At 40.4% G+C, this 15,496-nt stretch overlaps 1 protein-coding gene across 6 annotated transcripts in view; it reads right to left on the reverse strand.

Annotated features, from left to right (window-relative positions):
* The window catches only part of MACROD2 (mono-ADP ribosylhydrolase 2), a 1,395,588-nt gene that overhangs the window by 96,561 nt on the left and 1,283,531 nt on the right, over positions 1–15,496 (reverse strand). For all 6 annotated transcript variants that reach the window (XM_075925642.1, XM_075925641.1, XM_075925640.1 and 3 more), the window contains 2 exons: positions 15,227–15,265; positions 6,277–6,360 (listed from right to left, as the gene is read on the reverse strand). In XM_075925642.1, the coding sequence (XP_075781757.1) occupies positions 6,277–6,360; positions 15,227–15,265 (123 nt within the window). The remainder of the gene's footprint in view (positions 1–6,276; positions 6,361–15,226; positions 15,266–15,496) is intronic.

The following is a 15,496-nucleotide window of genomic DNA, read 5'->3' on the forward strand; positions in this document are numbered from 1 at the left end:
CACCAAAGTACAATACAGAATCTTTTAAGAAGTGGTCACTTTAGAAATAGAAGAAAAATAAAAGACACTGTCAATATATTTTGCCAGCCAAACGGAAACAGATCATCTGCTATCCTTAGTGCAGTAATTAGTCAAGACAGATGGCAGACTTCAAAATAAAAATGACGTCACAAGCCCTCAATCAGAGCAGAAAGGGGTTAACACAATATTCCTTTAAAAATAACTATTCTACATTAAGGAGAAACGTTTCACAGCCACATTTTTGGCTTTCTATTCACTTTTTTGATGGTACCTTATCTTAGTTTAGAGTATTCTTTTCAGAGGATACACACCTCTGTGCAACACACCTCATTTAACATTTTTAATGTATCATGACTGTAGTTCAGATTTACAGCTGAACATCCTTGTCCCATAGGGTGTGACAGACAGATACAATTACCACTTTTCAACTCAAAAGGGTAAAGCAAAACAACTATTCTCTATATATTTTCAGGACACCCTGAAACTTGGTCAGAAGGGGAATGTGAGAGACCAGTTAACATTGGGTCCAAATTTTAAGAAGACAGAAGACTGCCAACTGGGCCTAGATTTGTATGACATTTAAGAATGTGTTTAATAGAGTTAATGATCTCTGTTGGAAAATGGTAAATACTAGTAGTTGTTAGATGGACTTTAAGGCCAAGTTTCAGCAAAGCCCTTAATCCTCAAATTACTTTCAGGGACTTAAGCATGTGCTTAAGCGTTCTGTTGAATAGGGATGGGATTACTCACTGCATTAAAGTTAAGCATGTGCTTGAGTGGTTTGCTGAATCAGGGACGAGGAGAGGTAGAAGTAAATCAGACTATACCACTAACCAGATACTGTTCTAAAGATACTAGGAATAAGGCAAATGTGAGTCATTGTTCCCTTACTGAGAGACCTCTGACTCTAGATGTGGGTGCAATAAATGTTCTCCTGAAGGAGGTAAATGTTTTGTCACTGGAAAAAACCTCTTTTTCTTTAAAAAAACAAAACAAAACAAAATCTGTTTACCAGATCTCCTGAGCAAAAAGAGCCCTAAAAAATTGATGTGTTTCAACTGTCAACTTCCTGTACACGCAAAGCAAAAGAGACTATACAGGTGAAGAGTACAATTGGCTTTGTCTGAGTGAGCAAAGAACTACCATCTGTCAATGAGTCTATGATGTTGGACTTGAAAGCTAACAGGCCTACAGTCAGACTACTTCATCAGGGAAAGGAACTCTCCTCAAACAAGTGTTTTTAATATGATTCATGTACATCCTGACCTTTCTGACTTGGATCATTCATGAAACAGTTTTCCTTGTCAGCCAGGTGAAGAGAAAACAAAGAATTTATCCAACATGCACAAGTCCCAGACAAGCTACTTCCTCAGATGGAGGTTTGGCCTCTGTTCAGATTATCCCATCTTGATAATAACAGTCTGTTCCTCTATCAAACCGTATCTAATTCTTAGATTTTGATAAAGATTATGGAAAAGGCTGCAGCAGGAAAACTCTCAGAGCTCCAGTATGCCTTCAAATCTTCTGTGCAATCAGGAATCTGATCTGGGTATGGCACAAGATGGCTCTTGCATGTGTTAATAATCTGTTCCAGGTAACGGAGGAAGATCAGGTGTCCATGAAGAATCATTAGGTCTATCAGATCTTTCAGTTTCCTGTAAGACTATGAGATCATGTTGATACCTCTAAGGTCCTTCACAGGAATGAATGAGGCTGCTTTTCAGTGGTTTTCTTCTGTCTTTGCCCAGAGATTCCAGATGGAATTGAAGAGGAACTACTCTTCCTCCTTGTGATAACGGAAGTATCTGTTATTTTGCCCTTAATATTCAAAGTGTTCGTAAGTCCATTAGGACTGCTGGAGCGAGAAAGGGGGACGTTTGTTTTGGTTTTACTGCAAGGAAAATAAAGTAATGGAGGAATATGACTTGTAATGTATGCTAACTGGTGATAGGTATGTAGTAACATGTACTGTTGTTTTACCTATGGGTTTATTTTTGCACTGTATTTTTTGAAAAGAGCTTTACATTTTAGATCACTCCAAATATACACATAAAGCAAAAGGCTCTTGTGTCTTTCGGGGCATTTTGATTTTCATTATCTTGACTGCCTACAATGTCACTTTACAAAATCTTACATTTATCTAGACACCAAGATAGGAAATACCTCTCTCAGCAGTGGCAAACTTGTTATCCATACTTTAATTTTTTTACTCTCTCTGAGTGCATTTGAGTGATGGTAAAGTTCAAATTACAACTGGCTGATTTTACCCTTCCGTGCGCTTGTAATTTATATATATATTACACAGCACATGTGAAAGTGCAACAGTTAAAATACTGCAGGGAGTTCAACAAAGATTGCCCTGCCTATTCCTACACTCCCAAATAATGTTCTATGCTGCATTATAACACATTCTCAATGCAATAAATGGCTGATAGAAAAATCTGCTACACAGTTCACGCTTGCTTCTCTCTCAATGGTTCAGATACATAAAACAGTAGTTTTAGGAGCAACATAAGAGAGACCGTTAATATTTTAGACAGTCAGGCCTGGGCTACACTAGACCAGGCAGATCAGCTTAAGGTACGCCATCCAGCTACACAAAATAAGCAGCTGGATTTAGCTAACCTTAAGCCGGGCCACCACAACGTCTACTCAGATCACAGATTGATCACAGATTATCGGATGCCAGTGAGGTCTACACTCAGTGTTCGATTTGGGGGTCTACACTAGACCCGCTAAATCAAACGACAGAAGATCGACTTCCAGTGGCTCCAGGAGGGAGCCGAGTTAGTCTGTTACAGAAAAAACAACAAATGGTCTGGTAGCACTTTTATAGACCAACAAAACATGTAGATTGTATCATGAGCTTTCATGGGCACAGGACACTTCTTCAGATTACTGGAGGATCGCTCTTCTCTGTAGGGTAGACATGCCCTCAGTATCTAATTATGTTCATTAGCATGCCACATGTATATTTTGGCTTACTAGAAACAAACTCCCTACATACAGCATTTTATTTAACATTCTTTCATTGCAGAGGGGAAAAAAAACACAGATATCAATTTCCTGTGATCTTCTGGAGAGATTTTAGAGGTCCTAAGAAGTTACTACTACTACATTATCTCAAACCATTGAAGCAGTTGGGCACATTGTAAAAAAATATTATTTCATACAAATAATTACTGAGCCCAGTGGATTAGTATTATAGGTTGCCATATAGGGATATGCCTGGAGGGTTGCGTCAGTAGGCCGTTAAAAGCTTTGCTACATATTCCTGGTTACAGGAATAGGACAAAATTCTACAGAACTTGAAATTTACAAAGATACTTCTAGCAATTTCTGAGGTTCATTATTATTATTGGTGATGCCAGGGTGGGGGAAATAATACTTTCCTTCTAAGGAGTGTGCTATATATACACAGAGCTGCCACATATTCACAGCTTTGCTCATCTGCAAGGCTTGCCATAAGATTTCTTTTAATTAATTAGAAACAACAGTCTAGGTCGTAATTAGATCATTAGTTTATGGCTAAACTTGGTTTTCAGACAAATGTCTGCAAATCCTAGTTACTTTAATTGAAATGGCTCATAGGGAGTTCCATTACAATCTGGCCATTTGCAAGTTTTTAGGGATTCTGATTCAGGGGCCTAAACTACTTAACGACTCTTGTACACTGAGGCAAAGGTAATTTTATTGATACAGTCTCTTTCTTTCTGCCCATTCCCTCCCTCCTTTTTCCTTCTGTGGATGCATTAATTACTTTTTTTTCTCCATCACAAGGATTCTTGAGTATAAATTTAGACTTTCAACCCTTACACATTACAACTTGATTTCTGCCTAAGGAAAGGAGAATTCCATCACCAAATAGATTAAATTTTGCAGCACTGATTATGTGTTACAGGCCTCAATTCTGCATCAGCAAAATCCATGGAACAGCATCAAATTCAAGGAGTCCAGACATTCTACAGTTCCAGGGTAACGTAATCAGTCTGCTGCCATGCTATTTACTTCTCTCTTTCAATGCATTTATTTGTGTTCCACAAAGTGAACTGTAGGTCATGAAGAAACATTGACAAGAATTGTAAAACTGGAAGGTCTCGGCTCGTACAGCACAAAAGCAGTTAAGGGAATATTATCATCTTACTCCAATGAAAGGCAAAAATGGGGGTTTACAACATCCAATTTCTTCTTCATTTTTATATCTGATACTACGCTAAGTCCTAGACACGTCTCAAACAAAAATATAACATATGTATTATTGTTTAGCCTCTTTTGGGAAAATGACATCAGGCTTTAATTCTCTATGATATTTCAAAGCGGTCAGACAGTATTCAAATGGATGCATTTAGTTTGGTATTGTGGAGTCTCTCATCTAGACATGAAATCCCTCCTGTATTTTTAGGTGGCCTCAGTGCGTTATTATAGGGCTAATGAGAAAGAAGACCAGTTAGGAAAAGATTTCTTGGATCCCTCCGCGCCTCCAAGGTGATGACATCCATTGCTTTAAGTACTTGCCACTAACAACCAGTCAGGATGTCAATGACAGCATATTACTAGCAGTTACTTAAAGTGAAGGATGTTATCATCTTTCATGGCTTTATCATTCATGTTATAACCCCTCACCCCCGTAAGGGTACTTTAGGGCACTCCTCATAACGCTAAGTCAGAGTGATGAAGATCATAGAGTAATTGACTTAGGTGGGAGTGAAACATGTCATCTTGGAGAAATTGGGTCAAAGGAATCCTGTGACCAGAAACTGTCATAGAAACAGAGGATTAAGGCTCACCATATTAAGGCTCATCATATTAATTATCTCACTATGAGGGCACCCAACAACAAGTAAACATTCTTCTGGCAAGCACATCCCAAAACAACATTAATCTCTAGAGCATGAAGCTCTTCAGTGGGGCTAGGTCTACACTATAGGGTTTTTTTCGGAAAAAGCTATGCAAATTGTGCTCTGCAATTTACATAGCTTTTTATGATTGCTTTTCTGGAACAGGCTTTTCCACCATTTGGCCCCATCTAGAAAGCACATAAGCATGAGTTTAGAATTATGTTCTTTGTTACGTGCTTCTGTAACTACCACCAGGTGAATTTGAACCTGGGACCTCTGGAGCTTAGTATAGGAGCCTCTACCCTTTGAGCTAAAAGCCAGCTAGCTGGCAACCCACCCTGTAGAGATCTCTTGTTCTTATCAATTGCTGTAGTCTAGGTGCCACTGCATGGGATAGTGAACCACACTAGGTGTATGGGGTACACTTCCTTGAACAGGGATGGACTTAAGTTCTTACATAAGGGCTTTTCTGATCTGGGACTTTATCTGCATGATTAAAATGTAAATACATAGACTAAATTCTCTTCCAGAAAGGAAGAGGAAATAGTTTGGTAGATAGTGCACCTATTTGAACAGTTAACCCCACAGGACTGTCCACGGGGTATACAAACACCACACTGGGACTGAAAGGGTTAAATGATAGCCCCTCCCCTCCAACTCTTCAGAGCATGCTTCAACTGGAGGCAGGGTTGACAAGCAAGACCGTTGGAGAGGAGCACAGACCTACCTAGACAGCTCCTGCCAAAAGACTCTAACGATGCTTCCCTGAGGTACCAGGATTGTATACTGAGCCTGGCTGGGCTCATGGACCGGTGTCCCTTTCCTTTTTCCCCTTCCCCAGAAGCAAAGAGAAGCCATAGTAGGCAGTCAGCCAGGTATGGTAATTCAGTGGGACCCCCCACCCTTCCAGACATCGAATGATGCCAACCTTCTTAGGCTCCAGTGGCAGAGCCCGGTGGAGTGGGTAGGCTTGGGTTCCCCGGTCACTGCCCCAAGACTGAGAGTATGCTAACCATTAGGCCTCTTAGCCAATGAAGGAATGAATTACAAGGATAATGACCCTTTCATTGACACTGTATATAACTTATGGCGGCCTAGTTACACATTGGCAGAGCATACTACAAGTATAGACACAACCATAACTTCCAATAGGATAGGCACAGTAACAAGTAGAGCATAATGTGAAAACAGCGTTTTGCATCTACACTGGCATAAACATATTTGTACTAGAATTTTACTCCTATGACTTAGAGACAAAGTTATCTTAGCAAGGGGGGAAAAAACACATGCATAGCCATTAGAGATAGTAGAAATATTTTAAACTGAAAGCACTCCATATTGCATCATTTAAAAATTAAGATCAAAATTTTCCACCCACGAGGATGAACTGATGAATACAAACTTTAATACCACCTACCCTCATTATCATCCTTCAGGTTCTCAGATTTCTTTGCTTTGCATTTCATAGGTGATGGTGACTGGCCTTTTTGTTCCAATCCCTCTGCAACGACAAAGATGTAATAAGGATATTATTTTCAAGTAATATTATTTTAGTAAATACTATTATGCAGGCTAGTGTAGCAATAAGTATATTTTATCTCAGCATTCCTTTCAAAGCAGAATACCTACCCTTGTATTTGCAAGATTCAGCACTGCCTCATATGCTATAACGGAGGCCATAACGGGTGTGTTTGGGTTCAAACTTAACATTAACAAACTTTAATATTTCAGTCTTGAATAAAGCTCTTGTTTAAATGATGCCTGCCTTCACACTCACTTTCGCTTCGGATCTATAAAGTTTAATAATATTTTAATTTGTAGCTTTTATAAACAACGAGCATCCTACTGTATTATGGACCAGCGGAGGAAAAAGTTCAAGTAGAATGATTTCTGTTATAAGCCCAATTTTGCATTCACTGCCAAAGTCCACTAACAAAGTCTAAAATTTGGCTGCACGGCAGAGGTAAAAGTTTGATATCGAGTTTAAAGTTAACTTAGAAAAGGTTCCTTGAAATAAGAATGCTCAGCGTTGAAGAAGTTTTCCAATCCTCCCACCCCTCCACACATACTTTCGCATCAGACAACAGCAAGAAGAGGACAAATGAAATTTGGTTTGCTGGATTCATTCACAGGAATTGAGAGCTAGCATGCAGAGGATTTACAGTTAGCTGAGTAGGCTACAAAAATGAAGACTTGATAAATCAGCATCTTAGGATATGCCTAACACTGGAATAAAAGACCAGTGGCACTGTCAGGGCTCACCAGGGTCAGCTGTCTCAGGCCTGGGGGTGTGTTTCAGACTACAGGGCTCTAAAATTGCAGTGTAGATGCTCAGGTTCTAGCCAAATCCCAAATGTCTACTGTGCAATTTTACACCCCTGCAATCCTGAGCCCTGCAAGTTCGAATTAGGTGACCATCCAGGGTGTTGTGTAGATGTATCCAGAATGGCTTGTCACATCTAATGACCTTAATGTAGTGCACTCAATGAATGCTAAAGACCCAGGGCCAGACTGCAAGAGTACTCAGCGCCCATAATTGGTGCTGAGCGACCTTAAGCACTCACCTCAATGAAGTGATTAGATTTTCAAAAAGGGCTCAGCTCCCAGCAGCAACTATTATTCTGACAAGGTGCAGAGTCTGTCTGGAAACCCGGCCAGGTGCCTAAAGGGGGCTGTAGGGCGCTGAGTTTTTTTAACTATCTGGCCCCTACACTTTTGCTTTAGAAAAAAGAAGCAACCAAGAAAGTCTTGAGTTCTTTTCCTTGCAGAGATAGACCCAAAAGTGCAAACTGATTTAGTGAGGCTTGTTAATAGGAAAAAGGAGGCATTTTTAGAAACCATTAATATTCATGCACTCTCAACCTAACGCCACCTTATTACAGGTTGAATCTCTCTACTCCGGTACCTTTGGGACCCGACTGGTTTGGAACGAGAGAATTTACTGGATTACATAGAATCATAGAGCTCAGGAAGTCATCAAGTCAGGAAGAGACCTCAGGAAGTCATCAAGTCCAGCCCCCTACCCAAGGCAGTACCAATCCCAATTAAATCAACCCAGCCAGGGTTTTGTCAAGCCGAGACTTAAAAACCTCTATGGATGGAGATTCCATCACCTCCCTAGGTAACCCATTCCAGTGCTTCACCACCCTCCTAGTGAAATAGTTTTTCCTAATATCCAACCTAGACCTGTACCACTGTAATTTGAGACCCTTGCTCCTTGTTCTGCCATCCGTCATTACTGTGAACAGCCTCTCTCCATCCTCTTTGGAACCTCCCTTCAGGAAGTTGAAGGCTGCTATCAAATCCCCGCTCACTCTTCTCCTCTGTAGACTAAACAAACCCAAATCCTTCAGTCTCTCCTCATAGGTGATGCGCTCCAGCCCCGTAATCATTTTGGTCGCCCTCTGCTGGACCCTCTCCAATGCATCCACATCCTTTCTATAGTAGGAGGCCCAGAACTGGACACAATATTCTAGATGTGGCCTCACCAGAGCCGAATAAAGGAAAATAATCACTTCTCTGGATCTGCTGGCAATGCTCCTCCTAATGCACCCCAATATGCCATTAGCCTTCTTGGCTACAAGGGCACACTGTTGACTCATATCCAGCTTCTCATCCACTGTAATCCCCAGGTCCTTTTCTGCTGAACTGCTACTTAGCCAGCCAGTCCCCAGCCTGTAACAATGCTTGGGATTCTTCCATCCCAAGTGCAGGACTCTACACTTGTCCTTGTTGAACCTCATCAGATTTCTTTTGGCCCAATCCTCTAATCTGTGTAGGTCACTCTGGACCCTATCCCTGCCCTCCAACATATCTACCTCTCCCCCTAACTTAGTGTCATCTGCGAACTTGCTGAGGGTGCAATCCATCCCCTCATCCAGGTCATTAATAAAGATATCGAACAAAACCAGTCCAAGAACAGATCCTTGGGGCACTCTGCTAGAAACCGACTGCGAACCTGACATCAAGCCATTGATCACTACCCGTTGGACCCAACAGGCTAGCCTGCTTTCTATACATCTTACAGTCCATTTATCCAATCCATATTCCCTTAACTTGCTGACAAGAATATTGTGGGAGACTGTATCAAAAGCTTTGCTAAAGTCAAGGTATATCACGTCCACTGACTTTCCCATATTGACAGAGCCAGTTACCTCATCATAGAAGCTAATCAGATTGGTCAGGCACGACTTGCCCTTTGTGAATCCATGTTGGCTATTCATGATCACTATCCCCTCTTCCAAGTGCTTCAAAATAGATTCCTTGAGGATTCCCTCCATGATTTTTCTGGGGACTGAGGTAAGGCTGACTGATCTGTAGTTCCCTGGATTGTCCTTCCCTTTTTAAAGATGGGCACAACATTTGCCTTTTTCAAATCATCCGGGATCTCTCCCTATCTCCATGAGTTTTCAACGATAATAGCCAAAGGCTCCGCAATGACACTTGTCAGCTCCCTCAGTACCCTCAGATGCATAAAATCCGAGCTCATGGATTTGTGTATGGTTAGCTTTTCTAAATAGTTCCTAACTTGTTCTTTCCCCACCAAGGGCTGTCCACCTCCTCCCCATGCTGCATTGCCTAGTGCATTTGTCTGAGAGCTGACTTTGTCCGTGAAGGCAGAGGCAAAGAAAGCATTGAGTACTTCAGCTTTTCCCACTAGGTTACCTCCCTCATCCAATAAGTGCCCCACACCCTCTCTGATCACCCTCTTATTGCTGACATGCCTGTAAAAACCTTTCTTATTATCCTTCCCATCCCTCGTTAGCTGCAATTCCAATTGCGCTTTTGCCTTCCTGATAACTCCCCTGCATTCTCGAGCAATATATTTATACTCCTACCTAGTCATCTGTCCAAGTTTCCACTTCTTGTAAGCTTCCTTTTTGTGTTTAAGCTCATCAAGGATGTCCCTGATAAGCCAATCTGTTCACCTAACATATTTGCTTTTCTTGCTGCACATCGGGATGGTTTCTTCCTGTGCCTTCTATAAGGCTTTTTTAAAATACTGCCAGCTCTCCTTGATTCCTTTCCCGTTCGTGTAAGCATCCCAGAGAATCCTGCCCATCAGTTCTCTGAGGGAGTCAAAGTCTGCTCTTCTGAAGTCCAGGGTGTGTATTTTGCTACTCGCCTTTCTTCCTTTGGTCAGGATCCTGAAATCTACCATCTCATGATCACTGCCTCCCAGGTTGTCACCCACCTCTACTTCCCCTACCAGTTCCTCCCTGTTTGTGAGCAGCAGGTCAAGCTGCACATGGCCCCTGGTCGGATCCTTCAGCACTGGTACCAAGTTATCCCCAACATTCTCCAAAAACTTCCTGGATTGTCTGAAAAGGCTTTCTTGCTCAACAGATCCCCTCTAGACTGCCACTTTTTGCCAACAAAGTGCTGAGTCGGAAAAACGCGGTGGCCATTTTTATGCAAATTAGGCACAGCATATTTAAATCCCTGCCTCATTTGCAATGTCGACCTGTCCCTCTGTCGGCAGAGGGATTCAGTCTAGACATACCCTAAGGGACTCTCATATTCATCAGTTTACTGCAGATTTGGTTGGTATCAGGAATTGGACCTTTCCGTTCCAAAGGTTAACCACTTGACCGAAGACTATATTATATGCCAGCAGATGTTTGCTGGAAATATTAATACTCTATTTTGAAAAAAAAAATTATGAAATTAAGATTCTTGGCCTGGCAAAATCAGCTTCTCTTTTCCCTGACTGATGGACATACAAACTCAACCACAGAGAACAAATATCAGGCCATGCAGTCAGTCAGAAGCTATGGCCGTGTTCAGCACATATGGTGAGTACAATGGATAGAAATTGACAGACTTTGAAGATTGATTGTCACCTGCTCTGCTATTCCTTAAAAATTGAGTATTTATAATGAACTATATTGATGTAAGGCCTGTCTGGCGCTCACACTCTGGGATGAGTTGCTGTTTTCACTTTTTTGCTTGGCAATGCTTCACTCTAGGAGACCAAATCAATATGAATATTTCAATCAACACCCTCCCCTCTGAAGATGAAGTTATCATCTAATCAATCTGTGAGACTTCCTCTAGACTCAGAAATCAAATGCCAATCAAGTTTCCGTGCTAAGTATCCATTTCTAACATGGCTTGGTCTTCCTAGAGTCTCTGACTACATCAGAAAATATGTCTAATGTCTTAATTGACTGCACGAAGATCAGGGGGATGAGGGAGATTGCATTGGGAGACGTTAGAACAGTTACTTTTGCCAAAGGAACAGCGTTTCTCCATTACTGATAGAATCTTACAATGCTCACAAAAGGGATGTGGTGGAACCATCTCGGGAGAATACGATTTCAAACAGAATTTCACTGCTTTGTAGCAGACGATTTTCTTGCACTCCAAAGACAGAAAGGGGATTTTGTACGCTTCCAAAATGCATTTGTGTATTATGGCCACGATATAAATCTTAACCCTTTCAGTTCTGCACAGACATACATGTGTCATGAACAGAGCTGGTCAAGGCGGGCAAAAACTAGTGCTTACAACCATATATGTGAATGTGGAATGGCTGTTCAATTTAACCACTTTTGTACCTTTTACTATTTGTAAGCATTCATGCAAAAAGGTAATGTACTCACAATAATATTTGGAGAATGGCTCTTCTCCACGGTTCACACCCACAAGGTCAATGTGCCACCTAAAGCAGGACATTCCCAGCTTCCAAATCATTTACAAATCCTACTCAGTGACAAATGCCTGACATTTTCCCCTCAATTAGAGAAATTGGAGATGAAGTGCCCTGACACACCCTCATTTACATGTCTGCACGTGCAATCTGGTAGATGACGTTCAGGTGGGCTAGTTCACAGAAAGGTTTCAAAGCTAGTGTGAGTAGAGAATATTGGGTCTAGCATCTTGGGTAGGAAAGGTTTTGGATGCTGGGAGGGACTACGCAGGTTGGACAATTAGTGGAGACATGGGATAACTGGAAGATACTTACTTGGGGGTGTAACAGATGGGTTGATAGGAGAAATGGCAGGCAAGAGGCTTATCTCTGGGATAAGGTCCAATGGCTTTGATAACTAGAGCAGGAGTGTGGCTTGGTTGGGTGAATTTCCACAGGTGAAGGAGAGCTTGTACTCAGTGACAGGTCTGAAGAGGTTTTAGAAACTGAACACTGGGAGAGACTTGTGTGTGTGTTTCTGTTTCCTGTGGCCCCAAATACTAAGGAAATTAACTTTGGCGAGGGGGAACAAACCTGGTGTTACAGTGCTGGAATATGTATTTACCGAACAGTGATTCCCATAATAGCACATAGCTGTGTAATTTGCCTACAGCATCATTGAGCACAACTAGGGAAATAGGATTGGTATATTTGCCTTCCTACGTATCTGAAAATGTAAACGTGCACAATTCAGGCAATTCAAACATGAAGATTTACAATCATGTTTCATTCATGCTGTATGACATGATAAGCTTTATGGCACTGCCATATTACATCATGTAAATTAAAGATGGGCAAAATCTACCTGATCATTTAGTCCCTTTCCGTTTGCCGGTACAGGATACAATTCTCAGATAAAGAACCGATCAGATATTGAACTGCAAAAATCTGCAACAGCGTTTACTGTAGCTGCCCTTTTGACTCAGCCATTCTAACAGCAGACTGTATGAAATATGATAACATCAGAGCACTCTGAGCTGAACAGCACAGTATGCTAACAGCTGTTACAAGATGCTGCATCCTGAAAAATAAACCGATCATCGAAAAAATACTCATTACATGCCATTAGAGGACTGGTTTTGAGTGCCTCATTTAAGATCAGGCTATTTTAAAATAAAAATATTGTTTCCTAACTTAGTAATTCAAATATATGGATTGCACAATTACTGGTGATACTGTTGTCCAGTGTCATAACTCACGGTAATGATCATCAGTACCAATTACTCTTAATATTGTGTTATCAGCAGATATCACTGGAGATCATCTGAAACACATGCAATTAAAATATCCCCCTTTTATTAAAAAAAAAGACTTAGGAAGAACAGAGCTTCTGAGAGCTTCTAAATGTAATAAGATATGTGAACTCTTGGGTGGTGCAGACATAAGACAGAAAATACACTCACAACATGTTCATCTCCTCATAAGCTACACATTTGGCCATATGCTATTCCTTACTTATGGCTGAATCCTACAGCTGTTACAAAGGCCTGATCTGGTGTCCATTGAAGTCAGTGGACATATTCCCACCACCGTCAGCTGGCATGAGATCAGGCCCTGAAATCTGAACTTTTTCTACTAGCCTTAGCAACTGGGTTTAATTAGAACCGGGTTTCCAGATTGAAAGAGTTTCAGGAGTATCCATGTTAGTCTTTTTCAGCAAAAAAACCGAGTCCTGTGGCACTTTAAAGACTAGCAAATTTATTTGGGCATAAGCTTTCGTGGGCTGCAGCCCACTTTGTCAGCTGCATGAAGTGGAAGCTTCAGTTTAGCAGGGATTTATACACATATGCAAAAATGGGAGTATGACATCACTATGAGGAGGATCAGCACTAATGAGGCTAATTCAATCAGGGTGAATGGGGCTCATTTCCAACAGCTGATAAGATAAGTAGATAAGAATAACAAAATACCCTTTTGGTATTCTCACCTTCCTTTCAACTCTTGGGAGTGGGCCACATCCACCCTGACTGATTTAGCCTCGTTAGTGCTGGCCCTCCCCATAGTGATGTCATACTGCCATCTGTGTATGTATAAATCCCTGCTAAACTGAAGTTTTCACTTTATGGATCTGACAATTGGGGCTGTAGTCCACAAAAGATTATGTCCAAATCAATGTGCTAGTCTTTAAGGTGCCACAGGACTCTTTGTTGTTTTTGCATATTGAAAGAGCTCCCATGAGATAGCCTGCCATTGCACCCTCCAAGAATCCCAGGCAGTTTAAGGCTGAAACATTAGAGACAAACCCAAAGATGAGCTTGGAGTACAGATTAGTTCAGAATAGCTCAGAAGTTCAGGATCATCAATACTGACTTCAAGTACTGATTCAGTCTGCAGGAGCTAAGACCTCGTGAAGACAAGTGGAATGAAAAATGATGATTCATTAACGCCTGAAAGTGGCAAATAGCAGTTGCAACATTATTTAAACACAGATTAATCAACTTTCCCCCACAAAGTATTTAAGAGCAGGCACTCTTCAACTTGGTGACTAAATTACCATAAACAGAGTTCCCCCTCCTTAATGCCAAACTCATCTGTTTATGACATTTATGCAAATGTCCCTTACTAATATTAAGTTCTTACACGATTAGGTCAAAATGGCATAGCTTTCTACTATTAAAGGATATATGAAGTATATGCAAAAGGATACTAAACTTTGACCACACAACTATTAATGGCACATCCAATTGCTGATTCTCAAAATATAATTCGGTGTGAGGATACCAAGCAACCCATGGTGCTGAATACAGTATCCCATCATCACCCTATGAGAAAAGTAGTCATCTTGTTTGCTTGAAATCCATTTAGAAGTTGATATGCGGCAAAATATCCCACTGAAATGACCTAATTGCTTGGTGATTTGCAGTGTAACTCATAGGATAACCTCATTTAATTTCATGGAGTTAAAAAGGATGCAAGACAAAAGAACTGATACTAAGAATCTTATCTTGGCTATATAAACTAGAAAGCTTATTTTAATTTTACAATTAAATACTTTAAAATCTAATTTACATATTTATATAAGAATAAACTCCAAAAAGACTCTATACAAAATAGTTAATAAAATACATATGCATTGGTGCCCATAAAAGCTAAATTGGAGATAGCTCTCTCTTTTGGAGAGGTTAGAATAGAAAATAGCCATGGTATCAAAAATATAACAGTATGTTATCTATCATCAAGGGCTGAATTTTTAGTGGCAACTGCTTGCTTTTGCATGTGTTTATTTTGTACATCCAACACAATACCATACACATTCGTATTTATAAAAGCTCTATCAATGCACTAAGCAGAGAACAATAATTATGCATACATATAATAAACTCAGAAGGCCAAAATACCGTAAATGTGTCCTGCCAACTCAGAAGTATCACATGCAGAGGCACAAAGTCAACAACAACACACTCACACACGCACACAATCAGTGACTGCAAATGTGCAAATGGAAGTCCCCAAGGGTTGTTCTACTTTTACATCTTAGTAAAATAGCTAAACGGTGGCACCAAAATTATTTCCCATTGATGTTCAAACTAATTGCTAATAAGAAACATAATTACAAACTAGTGGGCTACCATAGATGATGACCAAGGTTCACCATGGTTATGTGATTATTTTTAGCTCTTCCTCAGACTGGTTTTTAATTTGCAGAAATATGTTTTTTACACACATTTTCACGTACCTGTATCCTCACTTATCTCAGTCTCCTCTTCATTATCATCTGTCAAAACATTGAAATAAATTATTAGGAAAAAATAAGCATTTGAAAATAATGTTGCATGCTGCAAATTGCTGTCATTTGAGTCTGTTTCCTGCTGCCCAAAGTTTTATACGTAGATTTAAAAAAAATACTTGTATATAGATTGCTGATATTTAGACACCAGAATTCAGTAATATTCTGTTATGACTTCCACATGGTGAAATCATGTTGTATTCTGTTTAATCATTTTTT

The sequence above is a fragment of the Pelodiscus sinensis genome, chromosome 3 (assembly GCF_049634645.1).
Source record: "Pelodiscus sinensis isolate JC-2024 chromosome 3, ASM4963464v1, whole genome shotgun sequence".
Lineage (NCBI taxonomy): Eukaryota > Metazoa > Chordata > Testudines > Trionychidae > Pelodiscus > Pelodiscus sinensis.